The 22276-nt window shown below is 37.3% G+C and overlaps 1 protein-coding gene across 3 annotated transcripts in view; it reads left to right on the plus strand.

Annotated features, from left to right (window-relative positions):
- Positions 1-15927: 15927 nt before the first annotated feature.
- The window catches only part of LOC124556678 (dihydrolipoyl dehydrogenase, mitochondrial-like), a 57198-nt gene continuing 50849 nt past the window's right edge, over positions 15928-22276 (plus strand). Inside the window, exons 1-2 of one of the 3 annotated variants that reach the window (XM_047130643.1) lie at positions 15928-15990; positions 16125-16200. In XM_047130643.1, the coding sequence (XP_046986599.1) occupies positions 16162-16200 (39 nt within the window). In that variant the 5' untranslated portion in view covers positions 15928-15990; positions 16125-16161. Of the gene's footprint in view, positions 16008-16124; positions 16201-22276 lie in introns of all 3 variants that reach the window. The other 2 variants (XM_047130645.1, XM_047130644.1) reach the window with 2 other exon arrangements.

The raw sequence follows: 22276 nt of genomic DNA on the forward strand, positions 1-22276 counted from the left end.
GAAGTGTATAGGAACTAGGCTTCATGCACTGTTAGAACAAGAATTCTTAGAAGGATTCATAATCTTGAATGGTGAAACAGATATTATTGACATTGATGTTATGTTTCATGATAAAGTTGTAAATGAGTTTGCCACTTCATCCAAAAATTTGATAAAGTTGTTGATTGATTAGTCAAGTTTCAATTAAATTGGCCAGGTTTGATAACATCATAGAAATGAGTTGGGCAGACTTTATAATTTAATCATCAAATTACAATTTACATTAAAGTTTTAACTGAACTATTACATGCATTAAAACAAGAATGTAAGAATTCTTTGCTATGTATGCCCCAAGCCCTAACTGCATACCTTTTTCTTCATCACTCAATTAGACTTTTAAAATATGGTAAAATTAAGATAATTAAACTGAAATTTTAAAAAATTGTCACCTTCATTGGCCCGTGGTGGCAATAGCTGCTCCTAACCCCTTGCACGGTTCACATTTTCTGCAGGCCCCCTTCTGTTAATATGCCAGTCTGACCCTGATCATTTCCATTAATGTTACTGGTTTTTACATTATTCTGTAACAATGTTATTATAATTTTCTAATGTAATTTACAGACGGGGTATTCCTTGCAGTATTCAGAATTATTAATGTCCTATATATTTTCAGGTAGAAAGGATCAAAAATGGCAGATGGGATAAACTCTCAGGTGCTCAGTATAGAAAAAGAGCCAACAGAGAAACAGAATAGTCCAAACTGAAGGGGCCTGTTGCAAAAATCTACATCTTCCAAAGAGTTCTGAAACTGTCGAGGCATCAACTTCAATCTTACAAAAAGATGATGACATAGGCCTACCAGACACAGACATAGAAGTTAACAGCTAAGCGCAAGGAGACCACTTTCTAGTGGATATTGCAAAGTATAGCCTTGAAGATGAAGACAGTAATCGAAGTAAATGCCTGAAAATAACTGAAGATAGCATCAAAATAGATTACTCAGATCCTGCTTCCTGAGAAAACTTACCAATAAGTCGCGAAAAATTGAGAACTCTGTTGGTTAAAAATGGGCCAAGACAACTTAAAAAAATTTCATTTAGGTTATAAAAGAAAAGGAAGTTTTCAGCTGCAGAATGTAAAAGAAAACTGCCGAATAAAGAAGAGGTTTACTGTGAATACCTCCAGTATTCATGTCAATTTGTAAAGATTTCTGTTTTTACTGGAAGGAGTTTGGCAGAAACTCAAGTATATGTCTCACTCAGAAGGGATACAACGATTAGCGTAACATATCAGCGATTCTGTCTTCACACAAAAAGAGTGTTGAACATATTATAGACTGCTATAACTGGAAGGGCCTGTATACGAGTCTAAAACATGAGATAACTGTAGTGTTAATCCAAAAAAGCTTGAAAAAGAACAGAAGTTACGGCTTCAGATCTTACACCAGGTAATACCAGTTGGAGGAGTTTTAGGTGCAAACAAGTTTGCATTCTGCAGCAGCAGTGATAAATTTGATGCTCATGACAACGGTAGTTTCCTAAAAATTGTGGAACTTCTTGCGTTCTTTGATCCCATTATGAATGAACGTCTCAGGACAGTACAAAAAACACAGAAGACATGCTCACTATGTAAGCAACATAATTCAAAATAAACTGATCCAAGTCAGTCTTTTGATGAAGGATCCCAAGAAAGCAGCCTTATGAAAATTAAGGAACACTTCTTGGAATCCGTATGTCTCACCAACACCACTGGTAAATCGATGAGCCATATTCTGATCAATCAGTTCAAAAGCTGTTTATTGTCAATTGAAGACCTGTGAGGTGAGGGCTATGATAACATGAGCAATATGAAGGGCAAGGAAATTGGACTGCAGAAGGAAATTGTGGACATTAATCTGTGTGCCTTCTATGTCCATCACACTTTCCACACCCTGAACCTAATGGTCAATGATGGTGCTTCATCTTTTGCAGAATGTAAGGATCATTCAACGAATGTATGAATAAATGAAAGTGGTCACTCTTGGACCATAGGACGAGCCCATCGCTACACCCACAGAGAAGTTCAGAGTAAATAACTTCTTAGCCGTGTTGGATATGGCAATTAAGTTTTGTAAAAGACCGATTCACACAGTTGAATGAAATCGCAAAATTATTTGGTTTTATATACAATATAAGTAGCTCAATATGAAAACTTCGAAAGAAGTCATAGATTTGTGGCTCAAATTGCAAACAACTCTAACCAATAACAGCCCTGGAGAAACCCTATCTTTCCTAAATGATACTGCTGCAGCAGCTCTCTGCTCTGAACTCTCAGGAACAAGACATTGGACAGCAAAAAGTACAAAACCTGAATATATGCTGCACTATCTGCACCAAAACCAGTTGGAAAATGGGTTTCCTAGCTTGGTTGCAGCTCTTTGTATCCTTTTTGCTTTACTGATATCAATACCAAGTTTGGAGAGGAATTTTTCGAAACTCAAATTAATAAAAACCTATCTGCACTGTTCTATGAGTCAAGGGAGACTCGTGGAACTAACCACAATTTCAGCAGAAAAAGATATGGCTAACTAGCATGACATTAGAGATCTTATTACAGACTTCGTGAAAATAACAGCAAAGAAAGTACCACTGGATTAAGAGAAAGAATGTAAAACACTATTGAAGTCAGAAGAGAGAAATTGAAAAACAACATAAAATGCCATAAACAGTACTTATTTTGTTACTAAGTGGTTGACGTGTTTTATTCTTTATATAGTTTACTGAAGAATACAAGTACTTTTATATCTACTGTATTTAAGCTTTCTAGCGTCTGTGTGGATGATACAATGTTTTATTTCGAAATATTAGTTCTTAATGGCTTACGTTTCAATAAAACATAATGTTGAAATCCAAAAATTATACCATGCAGCAATTGTTGTACATTCCAAATACCCTTATGTTACAAAATTACTAAAACCAGTGTTAAAATATAAATACAGTTAACGAGTTTAATGTGAGGTGACAAGATTTTTGAACACGAAATTGAAGCCTAAATGAAAATTTGTTTTCAATTCGATGCCAAATTCAAGACAATTACTTTTCAGGGTGAGGGCATAATTGAGGACAACGTCTGGCGTATTATAGTAAAGCCAAGATTAACAAAGAACATATGAACTATATCATGATTGTCCAGTAAACATACTATGAATCTGAGAGATACTTTTCATGTGAAATAAGTATAAAATAAGAATAAAGTACAGTCATTAAGAGAATTACTTCAGATAAACTTTAAATGTTACTCATATGGTGCAGTACATAAAAACAAATCTATAAAAAAATGGTTCAAATGGCTCTGAGCGCTATGGGACTTAACTGCTGTGGTCATCAGTCCCCTAGAACTTATAACTACTTAAACCTAACTAACCTAAGGACATCACACACATACATGCCCGAGGCAGGATTCAAACCTGCAAGCGTAGCAGTTCCCCGGTTCCAGACTGTAGCGCCTAGAACCGCTCAGCCACTCTGGCTGGCACAAAGCTATATTTTAATTATGTAGTGAAATGTAATTGTGATTCTGTACAAGGAAAATACCTGAAGCTGAAACATTATTGTAGAGGAAAAAGAATATTCCACGAGCAATATGAGACAGCAATAGAAGGGAGAAACAATAGAGGTACTCAAGGTACACTCCGCCACTCACCGTCAGGTGGCTTGCAAAATATGGATGTAGATGTAGATGTAGTTCAATATCTTTGAAGGAACAGTTTAATGAAAAAATGTATTAAAAATTTTTTTCTTTTTTTTACTTACGGTTTAATGAGCACCATGAGCAGCTCGATGGGTTATAAGCAGTTGTCTGTCCCTAACTTAGGGCCAGTGCTCCAGGGAAGAGAAGAGCCAGTGCATGCTCCACTGAGATTCGAACCCAGATCCATCTCAAACGAATAATCAGCTGTAAATCGCTTGGATCACTGCATCACCTGGGATGGCTAATAAATGCTATAGAACACTCAATAGAAAATGAAAACAAGGAGTCATTTATTTATCTAATAACAAGAAAGTGAATGCTGGAAAAGACGAGCTTTATTCCTCATTCTAAGAATATTTCAATTAGAATAAAAACGAAATAACACCATGACTATCCAGATGACTTATTTTGATGCTTCAGCATATCTACCATCAGTATAGCAATTTCAAAATTCAAGGAAAAATTCATTCACAGCAGAAAATAGTTCCACACCTTTATTAGTTTACCTTCTTGCAATTAAATAAAACAGGTAATCAGTGCCAAATTTGATATATTCAACTGAGTTCTAATTTAACATGTTCAGCACATTCTTATTTCAATTACTTTGGGAAATTTCAAAAACTGAGGAGAAAGGATAATAAATTGAGGATATTTGTTGAGAGTGATGGTAGTAAAAAAATGGGGACATTATTTTTCAGTCCTCGCCTAGGGCTGGAAAACGTGTAGCAACAGCCTTAATTGTATGACTTGAGTGTACTAAGTTACTTGCCCTCTACTACGTTTATAAAGTAGAATTTTATTCTTACATGTACATTATTTAATATTTTGTGATAAAGTAGACTCGAATATAGCTGCAAGCTGAAGTGGTGAGAGGCACCCACATGCCTTGCTCATACTGTGGCATCAAGCAGTTAGGCCTGCAAGATGAGTGGTCTGCCAAGCGAGTGGATTCATTCTTATTTATCGAGTAACATGAACTCTCGTACTCACAATTAAGTTACAAATTATCCTCCTGTATGATTAATACGCAACGGAAACACGCATCTGACTATCAGTAATTTACAGAACTCTGACTGTACACTACGCACTGGCAATACCACATTTCCTTTTTGTCTTTTATTTAACGGCTTTTGTCAACACGTGGCCACCGCACTGAATATGAATGGCGCACACATTATAAATTCGGGACATTATGACAACATACAATTCGAAGGAAAAGTCCACCAATCTTTTTCTTTTCACTATCTTGTTTATTCCGATAAATTCTCTAACCCTAACACAGAAAGTCTACAACCTACAACAATAACACATGAGAAATTCCGCCCAGTGGGCAAGGCTTTACAATGGTGAATCTCTATATTATGGTCTCGTAATTACTTTTAACGCTACAGTGCACTTTCTGGATAGGATGGTGGATCTTTTATTATACCTCACACTTCTACTCTCACAATCATCATCACTAAACTTTCCTCCAGACCGAGTGGTACCGAAGGAACAAGCATAACCCACTAATCTTTTGAAACTACCTTGCTACTCTCCCATGCAAACCACACATACCCAAATTACATGACATACACCACACTACAACATGAAATACTACACAGAGAATGGTCACAACATTATCACTTTCAGCTTTCCCACTTCAATTAATATTTATCCCAGTTTCACACGACACTGCCCCACTTCGTAATTCTACTTTCCTACTGTGAACTCTGGAGATATATGCACGTCTTCCTGTGCAATGCAAGCCAAGTGGCGTTGCTGGATAGACGGCTGACTCACCTTGATTCTCTCTCAGAGTTTAAATCTAGCGTCACACGGAATCATATCATGCAAAGTAACATTAAGAACATATTCATCACACACGCGAGTCCTCAACTGATTCTATGGACGAGTACTTCTCTTTATCTTTTGTCTCGTACACAGTTTGAGACTCACACAGTACTCACCACGTGGAAGTACTCGTCTCTAATTTCAAGTCCTGCACACACCATTTCTTAAATATTTCAAGTTATGGTACACACGCTATTTCTTAAATATTTCAACTTATTGTACACATGCTAGTAATTCAGCTTAACTTAAGCACACAGAAGTATTTCAACTTATTGCTACACGTGGTTTCATTGTGACCGTTGGTCACTTCCGAAGATTACTACAATCCCATTAATATTACCTGCCTGACATTTAATTCTCCCCACAAAAGTTCCTGAAATAGAGAAATTAATATTTCAAACTACTCTTAAATATTCCACATGCATACCATGTCTCCACTCTTTTGTCATTACGGAGCACAACTAAAAAAGGTCTTAACAGCACAAGATCCAGCGGCAGAGTGCTGAAACATGGCCGTTCTCTAGGTCCTCTCGCACATCTGTCGAGGTGGGGGAAGACCATGCTACCCTATTGGTCAGCCACATTTCAGGCACTCAAAGCTCAGGTAAATTTCATCTCTTTGGTCCCACCAAAGGTGGCCAAAGGATCGTCTCAAAGATGATCATATACTCACATTCACCATCTGCAGTTAGCAGACGACCATACATTCATTCATTTCACAGATCTCACCAAACTGGATGTAGGGATTTATTTTGTGGGAGTGCACATGTGATCAATTAAATAAATAAATTGTCATTCTTTCCCACACTGGTATCCGGCTTCGCTGTATTATTTGAAATTGAGTCATTTTACAAAAAAAATGTGTTGTTCTGACAAAAATAATGAAGTATGTTGTACCTATTTTCAATGTCGGGCGGTACTGTACACTTTCAGTGGAAAAACTACTATTGGAAGAATGAGATAGATTATTAAGTGGAATTTATTTGTATGTTGCCAGGCATTTGTAACATTCGTAACATTATTCTGTGTAACTGTTACAGTACAACTGAGTGTTTGGTTCTATCGTGTAGTTCTCCGTGGATTTGTGTTTTCCGCTTTTATTTTACTATTAATTCCGTTGTTTAGCTTTGTGAATATGTTGCTGTTGTAACATTTGTTTTTGGATATGCCCATTATTATGTCAAGTTCTTCTTTGGTAGTTTTCATTGTTGAGTATCACTGTGTTGAGATTATGTAGCATGTTCGAAGTACTGCTTACGTTTGTCAGCATGAGTGGTTCGAGGATTGGGAAATGATGTCAGTTTATAGTAAATTTCTAGAGAAGAAGAAATGAAAATAATTACAATCAACAATAAAAAACACCTCCTAACCCTGCAAGTAAATTAACACATGCAGAAAACCTAGCAGAAAAGAAAACCCTTGTTGAATGGTCAAGTACACATGACAAACAACCCACTGTTTACACTAGTGGATAAAATATTAGAGTAACACTTCCACAGAAGATTATTATCATAATATTAATACTACCCAACCCCTTTCTATTCACTAGCCCATGATCCCCTCCACAACGCATTTAAACCAAAACTCAAATCAGCTGAACACCAAAACTTTCAACCACTCTCTGACAGCTCTACAACTCGCCCTGAATAACTTCCTCAGCCCTTTCCCTCACACACACACACACACACACACACACACACACACACACACACACACAAACAGAACAGAAATGAATAGACGTTAGTTTCAGTATATACCTTGTTAGGTTAGTAACAAATACATAAACAAACCAAACAGGAAGAGTCATAAAGTGAACACACAGTAGTTAAGACTTCAAATCACAGTTTTCAGTAAAATATCTACCACTACTGACTGAAGACTAAAAGTGCTCCGCACCAATTAGCACAAACATATGAAATTTGTGAATAAAAAAGGTTAATAACATGAAAACATGTTCATGTTTCGTAAGTGAAGTTATAGTGTGACATCCAGCATGTGACCAGATGAGAAGAAACGCGGATTTCAGTCAAAAATGCGAAAAACTGCAAGTAATCACTTATTAATGTATAAAACAAGACATGAACTGTTTTATAATCTGTAAATATCGCATATGAAAACAAAACTGTATCATTCTAGATTCCACTGAAGGTGCCTTAAAGTAAAAGGCGAAACACGTCTGGCTTTAATAAAATACATTGCAGGAAGAAAGATGTTGTTTTTATTTACAAAACGAACACAACTCTCAAGCATTTGGGAGTCGCACTAGATCGGGAACTGTTTTAGAAACATGTGCAAAGCGTAAAACAAAGTCTCTGGCATGTGAAAGGATTGGATGTCATACTTACATCATGGGCCTTGCTAGCAAGACCCAAATACAGCACATCTGGGTATTACAATTTAAAGTCCTTCAGTGGATACCTAGGGCTTCATAATTCACACAAATCCAGGCACTGTATGAGGAGCTCAGTTTGGGATCTATTGTAGAAATTACGAAACTCAGGTTCACAAAAATTCGTGAGAAATTATACCAACTCACACGTGTCATACATCACACCTGAGAAATAGGAATCATCGGAATGGAACCCTGGCATTGGTACAGAGTCCCCAAGGCATTAGCTGAATAAGAAGTTAGAAATAAGACATTACAAATTAGATTAGATTAAATTAGATTTACTTACATTACAATTGATCCATAGCGAGAAGGTCCTCCAAGATGTAGAAGATGTCAGAAAAACAGTAATACATGACAAATATTTATAACTGAAATAAATAAGCTAATGTACCTTCCACAGGTCCCAAGTGGAATGATCATCATTTTTTTAAATGAATGCTATATGAAAGAATCATTTTACAAACACTCATTTACTGAGATCGCATTAATGCACTGAATTTAAAATTAAAAAATGTTTTATTTATAAGGTAATAAACATGTAATAGAACTATATATATATATATATATATATATATATATATATATATATATATATATAAGTTGGTTCTACTGAGAAATTAGTATACTGAGTAGAAGGAGTTGGCCACCAATAAATCATTTAGTCTTCTCTTAAACTGAATTTCATTGGTTGTTAAGCTTTTTATGGCTGCTGGAAAGCTATTGAAAATGTGTGTTCCTCAATACTGCACATCTTTTTGCACAAGAGTAAGTGACTTTAAATCCTTGTGAAGACTATTCTTATTTCTAGTATTGATTCCATGAATTGAGCTGTTGATTTGAAAATGTGATTTATTTTTAATGACAAATTTCATTAAGCAATAAATATATTGGAATGCAGAATTAGTATCCATAGTTCCCTAAACAGGCTTCTGCAGGATGTTCTTGAGTTCACACCACAGATAACTCTTATTGCATGTTATAATAGAACAAATCCTTGAAGGAGATAGTTACGGACCTGTGGACTTCACAAGTCCTCCAGAAATGCGATAAAATAAGTGGTGAAAAATAAATCATACCCTGTCAATGAATAGTGGAGATAGCTGAAGAAGCGATAGGGCTTAATAATAATAATAATAATAATATTAATTCTCACACAGTAACCTCAGAGCTTATTTCATTTATACAGAAATGGTGGAAATTCTATTATGGCCTGTGTTCACACCTTATGTTGCAAAAAACAACATGGCAGAAACATAAAGACAGATCAAAATTATCTACACAATGACAGCTTAAGCAAAGGCAGTTGTTGCACCTAGATTTACTTCAAATGTTGCAGGGAGAACTTGAAAACTGGCGTAATTATCTGAGGATCATACCGAACAGACGTGAGCTGTTTATGCTCTCCCGAAGAATAATTTCATGAAGGTAAGTTAAGTACTGTACCTCAATTCTGTTATGTTACAGATCATATTTTTCAGGTTTAGATATGTCTGAGGCACAGCATATTCTTAAAAGTTGTATATGTGGCCAAAGAGCTGTAGTTAAGTTTGTTTATAAGTCGAAATTTTCAATTCCTTGCCTGAAATCTACCACAACTTTTGCACCAGAATATAAATTCCATTCTGAACTCTCTACAGAGATTCATGGCATATATGGAAAGTTTTACTTGCAGTATTGTGGTAGTGAATTCTACAGTTCACCTCTAAACCACTCTTGCCATGAGCCACATATTACATTAGGGAATATGAGAAGTGTAATAATAACTATATCCCTGAAGGCACTGTTCCAAGATCTTCCATTACCTGTTTAACACGATATTCTGACTGCATTCTTCTTTAGAACAAATAGGACCCACTCTTTCTTTCTTTTTGCTCAGTGTCCCAACTCACATTAGATTTGGCATCTGACAGCGACAGTACTGAGTGAAAGTATACTAGCAATCCCCTGGCACCAGACCGAATAGATTTCGATACTTTGGTTAGCTTTTTGTGGTTAACAGTCCACAACGACTTTTTTTTATTATATTCAATTTCCCTGTGTGCCATAGGATTAACCACTCATAATTTTTGTTAGGTGTTTATATCTTTATTTATTAAGCTGTCAGCATGTATATCATTCAGTTGGCTTCATCTATTGAGTACATACAGTTCTTAAGACATTTACAAACTGATAATTCTCATAATATAATTTACATTCTAGTAATCTTTTTGAGGGGAAGAAACATTTTTAAACAAAAACATGTGATTTATCCAAATTATCAAACTTGCTAATAAATAAAACAATTTATTGTTGCCAATTAAACTGTGGCTATCTTTGTTAATCACTGCCCATAATACTCACTAGTTATATATTTGTTGACAAATTTTGAGAGGTAAAACCAAATGGAGTTCAAGGAAAATCGTTTACATACGAGCTCAAAAGGACATTATTGGGAATGAAATTTCTGAAAACTAGTTTTGTCTTATTTTAGACAAAGACTCACATTAAATATTCAGTGCATCCACAATGTTCTAACAGGATGTTCATGTGTGCTGCATACTGCACATATTCTGAATGTGACCTGTTTTGTCTGGTGTGTACTACCTACCAGTGTGATTTGTTCCTCCAAATGTGGTTTACGTTTACTGAGAGTTACACTCTTCCATTCATTACTTTGTTACTGTTGCGGACAATCACTTTGGCTTGCAGTCCTTTGTACACTTTCCATTGGAACTCTTTATTCACGAATTGTTCCATCTCAGTTTTTTTGTGGATGACAAATACATTCGCTACACACATATCAATAAAGTGAAAAAAAAAGCCTATGCAACAAGTTTCTGATTTTGTGATCACAGCCATAGTCACCTTTTAGATGATCAGAAACAACAAAATTTATGCTGCTGTTATAGTCACCCAGTACATGGGGACATGCACTACAGTAGTTGATCCATCTGTTTCCTGCATATTCACATTTGTGGTGGCACTTGAATCATGAATAGTGCAGATCAAGTGCACAACTAGTTTGTCCATCTACTTGTGAAATGATACACCATGATTGTTGTCAAAGTCCCCTCGTTTCATCCTTTTTTCTTCTTTTGGTTTTGCATGTAGAGTTCACAGTTCCAACTGCAAACATCTTCTAGGCTTTTGGAGAGCTGAAGCGATTATAAGAACTGAACAAATTATCCATGAAAATCTGTCACTAACCATGCATGAGTCCCATTTCAGATTCCTCTTTAGCTAATTTTCCAGTATAAATTTGGAACTTCAAATTATATGCGGATTCATCACACAGAATCCTATTTTATAGGCTCTTTTCACAGGCTTGTCCCTTGAGTACTGATTTATTGGGTTTCTGCCTTTCAATTTTATGTTCTGTAAATTATCATCTGATTCATTGCTGATTTCTTTGGAACATTATAGTATAATATTACCACATTCATGTTCGTATGTGGGGCCACTATCTGCGTCTGATGGAAGGACCTCAACAATAAGTTTTCGATTTTCTTTGTCACCTAGCCATACTGGATGAAAGTTGTATCCCAGATGCGCAGTCGATAGCAGCACCAACCAACATCGAAGTAACACAAACATGAAATCAGTTAACTTGTTTCACATAACTACTGTGCTGAAGTTCATTAACATGAACTATATGTATATATGAAAATACTTACTTGAAAATAAAAGTAATATATATGTGCCAAATTTGATCTTCCAAATGAACACCACCTAAACTATGAAAGACTGCTACTAGCCAACAAACAAACTGCAAAAATACTGACAACAGCAAAGCAAAATTCGTAATATCCAATGCCATTTAGAGAGAACTCCCTCAACTAACTGCGTGACTCACAATGAGAACTGCTGCACTATTCGGCCACCAGTCGTCGTAAAATAAGTGGTTGACATCCATAATCACAGCCCTTGAAAGAGATATCTCATTGCATATCCACACAATCATACATAAGTAAATACATCATCTTTTCCATTGTATGTTTGTATATAAATTACAGAAGTACACAGACGTTCTTCCAGTTTCATATTATGTATATGTATAACTACAGGGTGGTCCACTGATCTTGACCGGGCCAAATATCCTACGAAATAAGCGTCAGACGAAAAAACTTCAGCTGGCCAGAGTGGCCGAGCAGCTGTAGGTGCTGCAGTCTGGAACCACACGACCGCTACGGTAGCAGGTTCGAATCCTGCCTTGGGCATGGATGTATGTCGTGTCATTAGGTTAGTTAGGTTTAAGTAGTTCTAAGTTCTAGGGGACTGATGACCTCAGAAGTTAAGTCCCATAGTGCTCAGAGCCATTTCAACCATTTTTTTGAAAAACTACAAAAAACGAAACTTGTCTAGCTTGAAGGGGGAAACCAGATGGTGCTGTGGTTGGCCCGCTAGATGGCGCTGCCATAGGTCAAACGGATATCAACTGCGTTTTTTTAAATAGGAACACCCATTATTTATTACATATTTGTGTAGTACGTAAAGAAATATGAATATTTTAGTTGGACCACTTTTTTCGCTTTGCAATAGTCACAAACATATGGCTCACAATTTTAGACGGACACTTGGTAACAGGTAGGTTTTTTAAATTAAAATACAGAACATAGGTACATTTGAATATATTATTTCGGTTGTTCCAATGTGATACATGTACCGTTGTGAACTTGTTTCTGAGAACGCATGCTGTTAGAGCGTGATCATCTGCAAATGCCACATTAATGCAATAAATGCTCAAGTTGATGTCTGTCAACCCCAATGCATTTAGCAATACGTGTAACGACATTTCTCTCAACAGCGAGTAGTTCGCCTTCCGTAATGCTCACACATGCATTGACAATGCACTGACACATGTTGTCAGATGTCTGTGGATCACGGTAGCAAATATCCTTCAACTTTCCCCACAGAAAGAAATCCAGGGACGTCAGATCCGGTGAACGTGCTATTCAATACCACTTCAACCGCACGCGAGCTATGGGCTGGACATCCATCATGTTGGAAGTACATCGTTATTTCTGTCATGCAGTGAAACATCTTGTAGTAACATCGGTAGAACATTACGTAGGAAATCAGCATACATTGCACCATTTAGACTGTCATCGATAAAATGGGGGCCAATTATCCCTCCTCACATAATGCCGCACCATACATTAACCCGCCAAGGTCGCTGATGTTTCACTTGTCGCAGCCATCGTGGATTTTACGTTGCCCAGTAGTGCATATTATGCCGGTTTACGTTACCCCTGTTGCTGAATGAAGCTTCGTCGCTAAATAGAACGCGTGCAAAGAATCTCTTGTGCCCAGTGGCAGAACTGTACACGACGTTCAGAGTCGTCGACATGCAATTCTTGGTGCATAGAAATATGATACGGGTGCAATCGATGTTGATGTAGCATTCTCAACACCGACGTTTATGAGGTTCCCGATTCTCGCGCAATTTGTCTGCTACTGATGTGCGGATTAGCCGCTATAGCAGCTAAAACACCTGCTTGGGCATCATCATTTGTTGCAGGTCGTGGTTGACGTTTCACATGTGGCTGAACACCTGCTGCTTCCTTAAATAACATAACTATCCGGTGAACGGTACGGACACTTGGAAGATGTCGTCCAGGATACCGAGCAGCATACATAGCACACGCCCGTTGGGCATTTTGATCACAATAGCCATACCTCAACACGATATCGACCTTTTCCGCAATTGGTAAATGGTCCATTTGAACATGGGTAATGTATCACGAAGCAAATACCGTCCGCACTGCTGGAATGTTACATGATACCACGTACTTATACGTTTGTGACTATTATAGCGTCATCAGTCACAGAGTTAAAAAAGTGGTCCAACTAAAACATTCATATTTCTTTACGTACTACACGAATATGTAATAAAAAATGGGGGTTCCTATTTTAAAAAACGTAGTTGATATCCGTTAGACCTATGGCAGCACCATCTAGCAGGCCAACCATAGCACTATCTGGTTTCCTCCTTCAAGCTAGACGAGTTTCGATCCTTGTAGTTTTTTCGTTTGACTTTTATTTCGTGAGATATTTGGCTCGGTCACTATCAATAGCCCACCCTGTACATTTTATATGAATGAGAAAGTGTGTACACAATGGTTACACAGCTATGATAATCCTATTTACTAGTAATAAGGGTTTTCTCTCTCATTAGACATGTCCTTCATGTTAATTTGAAGGTATTCTCCACTGAATAATACGCCATATTTTAAACCATATCTTTAATACTACCTTAAATTTATTTAGAGTGAGAGTTTTTATTGATTATAGCTGTTTATTATACATCTTCAGACTTACATGTTTGTGGCTATTAAGTATCAGCCAGTCGGCCAACTCATACAAAAACCTAGGTGTAACACTTTGTAGGGATATGAAATGGAATGATCACATATGTTCTGTTGTGGGTAAAGCAGCTCGTAGACTTCGGTTTATTGATAGAATACTGGGAAGTGCAATCAGTGTACAAAAGTGGTTGCTTACAAATCACTTGTGCCACCCATCCTAGAATATCGCCCAAGTGTGTTGGACCCATACCAGATAGAACTAATGGGAGATATTGAATGTATACGGAGAAGGGCAGCACAAATGATTACAGGTTTGTTTAATCTGTGGGAGAGTGTCACAGAGATACTGAAGGAACAGCACTGGCAGACTCTTGAAAACGGACTAAACTATCCCAAGAAAGTCTATTAACAAAGTTTCAAGAACTGGTTTAAATGTTTACTCTAGGTATATACTATATCCCCTATGTATCACTCACATAGGGATCGTGAGGATAAAATTAGAATTATTACTGAATGCACAGAGGCATTCAAACAATCTTTTTTCCACAGTCCATACGTGACTGGAACAGCAAGAACGCCAAATAACTGGAACAATCGGATATACCCTCTGCCATGCACCTCACGGTGGTTTGCAGAGTATTGATGTAGATGCAGATGTAGTGACAGCCTTTGATGTTATGTCTGGTATGCAGCTGTTTCTGCTACTGAGCCTATGTACATTCACTCTTGGCATAAATTTCTCTGTAATTTCTTTTACATTTATTAAGCAGTTGTACACATAAAGACTTGGGAGAGTCGTCATACTGAAATGACTGAAGTGTTTCTTACAAGATATTCTAGGACCATATCACTTAATTTATTTGACCACTTTTTTCTGCCATCTGAAAATGCAGTTTGTACCTGGTGAATTTCACCATAACGTTACCCCATACTGCAGCTTTGACATAAAGAATGCATAGTAGCAGAGAACAAAACATTTTTTGTTGTTTGAATATCTTAGAAATCACATATGTAAGTCGACCAGTCAGATATTTTATATATTCAAGCCATGATAGTCTTTAATCTGTTACGTGGCCCAACTGTTTGAAGCTTTGATTCTCTCCTTTTTGTGCATTTAGATTAAACTACGTTTCCTCTGTCTTTGCTTTATTTGTACATAGCTGGGTGGCTTTACATTATTGACTAATTTGACAGATTATTGCATGTGGATGGGTCTTTACACATCAGCCATGTGACCAATCCTGGAAGAAGGGGATATTGAACGTATATAACGAACGACGACGTGAATTATCACAGGCTCTACATCTACGTGTAGATCTTTTTGTATGACTCAGCAGATAGATTAAGGGTATTAGTAATAATGTCTGTAAGGTCATTAATATACAACATGAAAAGCTTCAAAACACTTTGGACAAAAAACAGTATTAAAACAAGAACAGCACAACAAACCGTAATGGAGTTCAGCAGTGAAACATACAGCTCTATGTTTTTAAATAAATCAGTCCAAATACATAGAAATGGGTAACAGCATCAGCAAGATATGCGATTAAAGACATTGTCCTATTCAAAAAAAGTTCGTGACTAATGACATTCTTGTAAATAATCTACGAGTGAATCAAAAATTAGCTAATGTTATCTGTGATTATAAATATGTGCGTTTTATAAATAATGTTAATATCTCGAAACTAAGGAAAGCATCGATCCATGAAATGAAAATGAGACCATCGATATGCGTCTTGCTTGGTTATGAAATCTCTGACCGGGTGGAACAAGGTGAGAAGGTTAGAGAGGTGGTATTAAATATGTGTATAGTTTTAGTTTTGTTGAAGGATTTTAAAATTTCTTGCTTTCGGATGTGTAACTGGCAAGAATAAAAATTTAATGAAGGGTTTAATTTCCGTTTTCAGGGCCCTGATAACACCTCTGAAGGAGACAGCAGAAATAATGAGTTTAGGTGCCCTGTATAGATTGACTTCATTAAAGGTTTGTGAGTGTTATTTCACGTTACTGACAATATCTCAGAACTGCGAAGAAATATTCAATATGTTCCTAAATACCGAGTGAAATCGATTTAACGACACAGTCCCACCTTAGCAGAAAATCTTAAATGTTCACTATACAGCTCCTACCGCAGCAATTTCGTAGTGTGTATACATTTGAGATATATACAGAACATACTTACATGTGTTCAGCTGAATGGATAAGAGACGTTTTAGGTATTAACCGTTCAGCCAACTTATGGGATGCCACAGAACCTAAGTAGCCTCATCTGAAGTAGCATAACAGATTACTTCAGTTTGAAGAACCCAGTAATATCCGACAGTATTCGTGGAAAAATATAGTGACCGATGTTTTCCGTACGATTGAACCTCCTGTAAAAGATACTATTTTATGGTGACCCTACATTTAATAGCGACTAGTGACTAATTAGTCGGGTAGTACTTGCGTGACTTTACTGTTTGTCAAATCGTACATTTTTAATCCTGTAGAAGACTTTACTGTTGTTAAACAGATATTTTCCGTATAAGAATTATATCACAAATGCACTAGGGAAAGATTATTGCTTTCAAGCTCATCACAGTTGTAATGTTATTTGTATGTTCCTGTTGCAGAATCTGCAAAAGTGTCATTATTGCATAGTAATAAATTGTGGCTGGTTGTCAGTTTAAAGAGGCATTATGAGGGTACATCGGCCCTTGTTGTGATGATCTATAATGGTACTGCCTCGTTTCATAACTCGAGCCTTTTTTCTCTCTCTTGTAATCAGTCATTTTTGCGGATGGTGTCTGCTATTGAAGAGAAACTATGTACATAATAAGCTTCAGCTTTTTTAATGTTATTCAAGGTTTGGCTCTTGTCTGCTATTGAAGAGAAACGATGTACATAATAAGCTTCAGTTTTTTTAATGTTATTCAAGGTTTGGCTCTTTTGAATTGAGTTTATATTCAAATGTCCGATGTTACGTCCTGAACCTTTCACCGTGTGCAGGGTGCACACCTGCTTTTGGTGAACATGGTATGTTTATGCCATGTTTTGTTTGAAAGGATAGAAATGCTTGACATGAATTTTGTTAGCCATGAGCAACACACATTAGCTGTCATTTTATTGACGATCACAACCTCCCTTTAGCACAGTCCACTATTAGAGCTGCATACTGATTTCTGAATTTCTTAAGAGCAATGATAAATTTTGTAGCCTTTGGCATTGCTCATTATAATGCCAAGGAAAATAGTACTTGCAGTGGTTGGTTAATGAAACAACAAAAAACCTGGTTAAATCACATGTGTATAAATGGACTGTGTATTGCAGAAATTGTAACCAGACTGATTTGATCATGTTTTACACATGTCAGAGTAGAATTAGTGCTGGACTGACATTAAGTGATCAAATTAGATAAAGAAGTAAATGTGTAGCCATGTATTATTTAGATTGGTAGCTGCAGCCAAATCAGCAGTTATTGCTAGTCAGTGTTTGAGGATAGCTTCAAGTTTTTTTAAAGTGAAATGAATTTAATGCTAAATGTGAATATACTGTGGTATCTCTGAAGGCAAGTGAGAGGATCATTGTTATGCGGCTCTTGTTTTATTATGGAGAAATAAATGCAGAAGCGGAATAACATGTCAGTATCAGTGGAATTGTTAAACTTTTTGTCATTGTATATAAATACAATGAGAGATGTCGAGTGTCCCCCCTCCTCCCTATGGTCCTATTTAGAATTTAGTCTCATTATTGTGAAAGACAGCTCCCGGGGTTTCTTCAAACCATCACAGTAACGTTTCCACACTTGAGGTCTTACGCACATTATAAAAAGAATTACAGAGTGAATTTGTTCGGGGGGGGGGGGGGGAGTTAATGCTAAAATTAACAGCAATGGTAATGAAAAAGGCGAGTGGTACATTGCAGAATCCATGTAAGGGTCCCTGAGATGATTACGAACATGTAAAGAACTTCAGGATTAACATTGAAATTAGCAACCACAATACTAGAAGTAAAAATAACTTCTGTGTAACCTGTGTTGCTGTCTAGAGTTTATAAATATGTTCTGTATTCTGTTGCTAAAGTCTGTGACTGATTTCTTTACTTCTTCAGTATATAGACAACTGTAGTAGTATATGGAGTTGGAAAAAAAAAACGTGTATGCTAGTTCACTGCACTTAATGAATGTCTGTATTGCGAAACTGGTCCGGCTCCCCTGTGACTGTGTGTAATGTGAATTACTTGGGTGTGAACTGATTGACACCTAACCAAGCATTGTTAGTTCAAAACTAGTCACTAGTTTAATAAAAGGAGACTGTAAGAGAATTACAATAATGCTGGTCCTACCCCGATTTCATGTTGGAAATATTAATAAATGCTAAGTATGGAGCATTAGATAAAAGCTACAGCTGTGTGCTGTAAGAGGAAGAGTAGGTTTTTTTTTCATAGTACTGCTTCTCTTTTTTATATCAATGTGAGTAGAGTAACACTAGTCATAATTTGTTGTTGGTACACTAAACAGTAGCTGCATGTGGTGGCTGCTACTGCTAGTTAATGTGTAATTTAACTCATTCCACTTTCCTTAAAGCTCTCATTCATTATGAAAGTGTGGTACACAAGTGCTAAAGTAAAGGGGACACAGATATGACTAAAAGAGTGTTAAGAGGTACCATTTGCTGTAGCATAAGCAGTTTCTTATTTTGTGTATAAGGAAAAAAACATTTGTTATTGTGTTTGGACAGATACAGGGGCAGTGCTTTAAAACACACTCTGGCAGAGTTGTTATACATTTCTCATACAAATGTGAGCCTCTTAAATTACTGTAAAATTATATGAAGTAAATGTTGGGTAAAATGTGCAATTTGTGGTTCTAGCAAACTAGATTGGCCAATGATATATTCATTGAAGTCTGATGATACGTGTTGCATAGATGTCTTCAATGTTTATATTCATATGTTTCAGTTGTATATTATGCTGATGTGTTCCGTTTACAATATATTGTTCAGTTCTTATGGGTGGTGGCTTAAGTCAATGAATATGCGATTCAGCCTCTCTGATTTGACTCCTGATGTAACTACTGTGTTGTCACGTCTTCGTGCACAGTGTTAGTCATGACATGTTTGCAGATATTATTTTGTGGTATTTGTTGGCATTCTCTTGTGTTGAATGTTTCTTTAAAAGTTGTTAGGTATCTTAGTGAGTCATTTTATGGTAGAGTGTGTGAGGAGGTCATTATAAGAGTGTTGCTGTGCTGGTTAGTTACTTTGTTTTGCCTATAGCAGGTGATGGATTTGTACGTATGTTTGATATTATTAGTGCTGTGTTTCTTATGTTCAGGAATTTAACAGTGTTTCTCTTCTTTTGCCAGTAATGGATACAACACAGAAATTTAAGAGCAGGTCATTGCAGGTCAAGAAGCATGTTAGATCAGGTTTGTTGTCTTTGGTCAGTGATGCAATGTGAACAGCTGCTGTCATGTCACCTTTTGGTGCACATATTCACAGTTATGTTGTCGGCTGGTGAAACTAACACATTTGAAAGCAATAACAAAATAAAACTGGCTGTGGTGACACACTGATCTGTAGGTTAGCCTGAGGTATAGGATAGGTTGGAAGCTGTAACAGTTTGTGAGCCGGCAAAGCGACAGAATGTGATAGTACTAAAACTAGTTATGGTGACAGACTGGTCTGTACCTTAGCATGTGTGAAAAAATTGGCAATATCATGACCCAAGTCGCCAGGAGCCATGTATGAATTACTATGAGCAAACGATATACTTGACAACCAGAATAAATTAATAATTGATTAATTTTACTGACAAACCCCCCCCCCCTCCCCTTTCGAGTTACATGATAGTTGCTGAACAGTGCAAGGAAAACTTGAATTTCATTTCTGATAGGCACCCTAATCATACTATTATAGTTGTTGGTGGTGTCTTCAATCTTCCCTTGATATGTTGGTGAAAATACATGTTTAAGGTCTGACGTAGACATAAAATGTCATCTAGAATGGTTCTAAATGCGCTCAGAAAATTATTTTGAACATTGGTTCAGACTGCTCGAAGTGTAAATGTTTGTGAAAACATGGGTGACCTCTAAGCAACAAATAATCTTGACTCTATAGGGAGCATCATGATGAATACAGGGATTGGTGTACGCAAGGTGGTTGTAGCGTGACTGAATACCATAATGTTCAAACCCATCAAAAAAACACAAAATACATCTGTTTAAAAAAAAAGCAGATAAAAATCCGCTTGATGTCTCCCCAAGAAACAGCCTCCACTCCTTCCAATCTGAATGTGTAAGGATAGACCAGATGTGGTTTAAATTCAAAGTAGTAGTATCGACAGCTGTTGAGAGACGAATACCTACCTAATCTTTGGCGCAGATAACAGGGGCATGACGTCGAAGCAATGAGGCTTTGGAGGTCATTGGGGGGGAGTAGGCACCACATCTGCCCACACAATCACCTAATGCCCGTAAATTCCAGAGAGGAGATGACGAGCTCTGATGACACGTTCAATTATATCTGAGTTATGTTTGATCAGGTTCAGATCTGGCAATTTTGGGGGCCAGGATATCAACTGAAACTGCCACTGTGCCCCTCGAACCACTCCATCACACCCATGACCTTGTGACATGGCGCATTATCTTGTTGAAAAATGCCACTGCCTTCGGAAAATGTGATAGTCGTGAAGGGGTGTATGTGGTCTGCAACCAATGTACAATACTCCTTGGCTGTCATGTTGTCTTGCACAAGTTCCTGGACCCAAGGATGCCAGTGTGAATGTTCCCCAAAGCATATTGGAACTGCCACCAGCCTGTCTTCATCCTGCAGTGCAGGTAACATGAGGCTGTTCCCCTGGAAGAAGACAGATTTGCACCCTCCCATCAGCATGATGAAGGATGTATTGGGTTTCATCAGACCACCCAATGCTCTGCTACTGTGCCAACATCCAGTACTGATAGTCACATGCCCGATTCAGTCATAGTTGCCGATGTCGTGGTGTTAACATTGGCACATACATGGGTCATTGGCTGAAGAGGCTTACCGTTGGGAGTGTTCGGTGCACTGAGCATTCACACACACTTGTACTCTGCCCAGAATTAAAGTCTGATGTTAGTATCGCCACAGTTCACCACTTGTCTTGTATTACTAGTCTCCCCAGCCGATGATGTCATACATCTGTAATGAGTGGCCATGCAATCCCACAACACCTGGACATGGTTTCACCCTGGTTTTGCCACATGTTGAAGACATCACAGCGCTCCTCGAACACCCAACAAGTCGTGCTGTTTTTGAAATGCTCATGCTGAGTCTCCGGGCCATCTCAGTGTGCCTTTGGTCAAACTCTGGTCACGTGCCTTCCCCATTCTACCCAAGGACAGCATGCTTACTGACACTGCATGCACCATGCATGTATCTGGCAAGCAGTCATTCCTTACCAGGTGACTCTGTTATCGCCTGGATGGATTTATATCGATAGTAGGTCATTGGTCATAATGTTCTGGGTGGTCAGTGTATACCAAATAAACGAATGAGAGATGGTACTAATCCCCAAAGGTGCACTAAACAGTTCAAAACACTGCTGTAAAAGCGACGAAAAAAGTATGCCAATTGTAAGAGATTGAAAAAACCCCAAGATTGATAACATTTTACAGAAACTCAAAGTGTAGTGAAAACTTAAGTGTGAGATGCTTCTTATACTTTCCACAATGAAACTCTGTCTCAAAATCTGGCAGAAAATCCAAAGAGATTTGGGTCGTATGTAGAGTACACCAGCAGAAACACACAATCAGTACTTTCAATGCTTGATAACAATGGTGATGTTATTGATGATAGCGCTACTAAGCAGAGTTACTAAATACAGTTTTTTACCAAAAAAAGACTGAGTAAATGTTCCAGTATTTGAACCAACAACTGCTGACATGAGCAACTTAGAAATAGATATCCTTGATGTAGAAAAGCTGCTTAAATCACTTAAGAAAGAAAAGGCCTCCTGTCCTGATTGTATACCAGTCACATTCCTCTGTGTGTGCCAGTGCAATAGCTTCATATTTAGCAATCATATACAACCGATCGCT

Source organism: Schistocerca americana, chromosome X, assembly GCF_021461395.2.
Source record: "Schistocerca americana isolate TAMUIC-IGC-003095 chromosome X, iqSchAmer2.1, whole genome shotgun sequence".
Classification (NCBI taxonomy): Eukaryota; Metazoa; Arthropoda; class Insecta; order Orthoptera; family Acrididae; genus Schistocerca; species Schistocerca americana.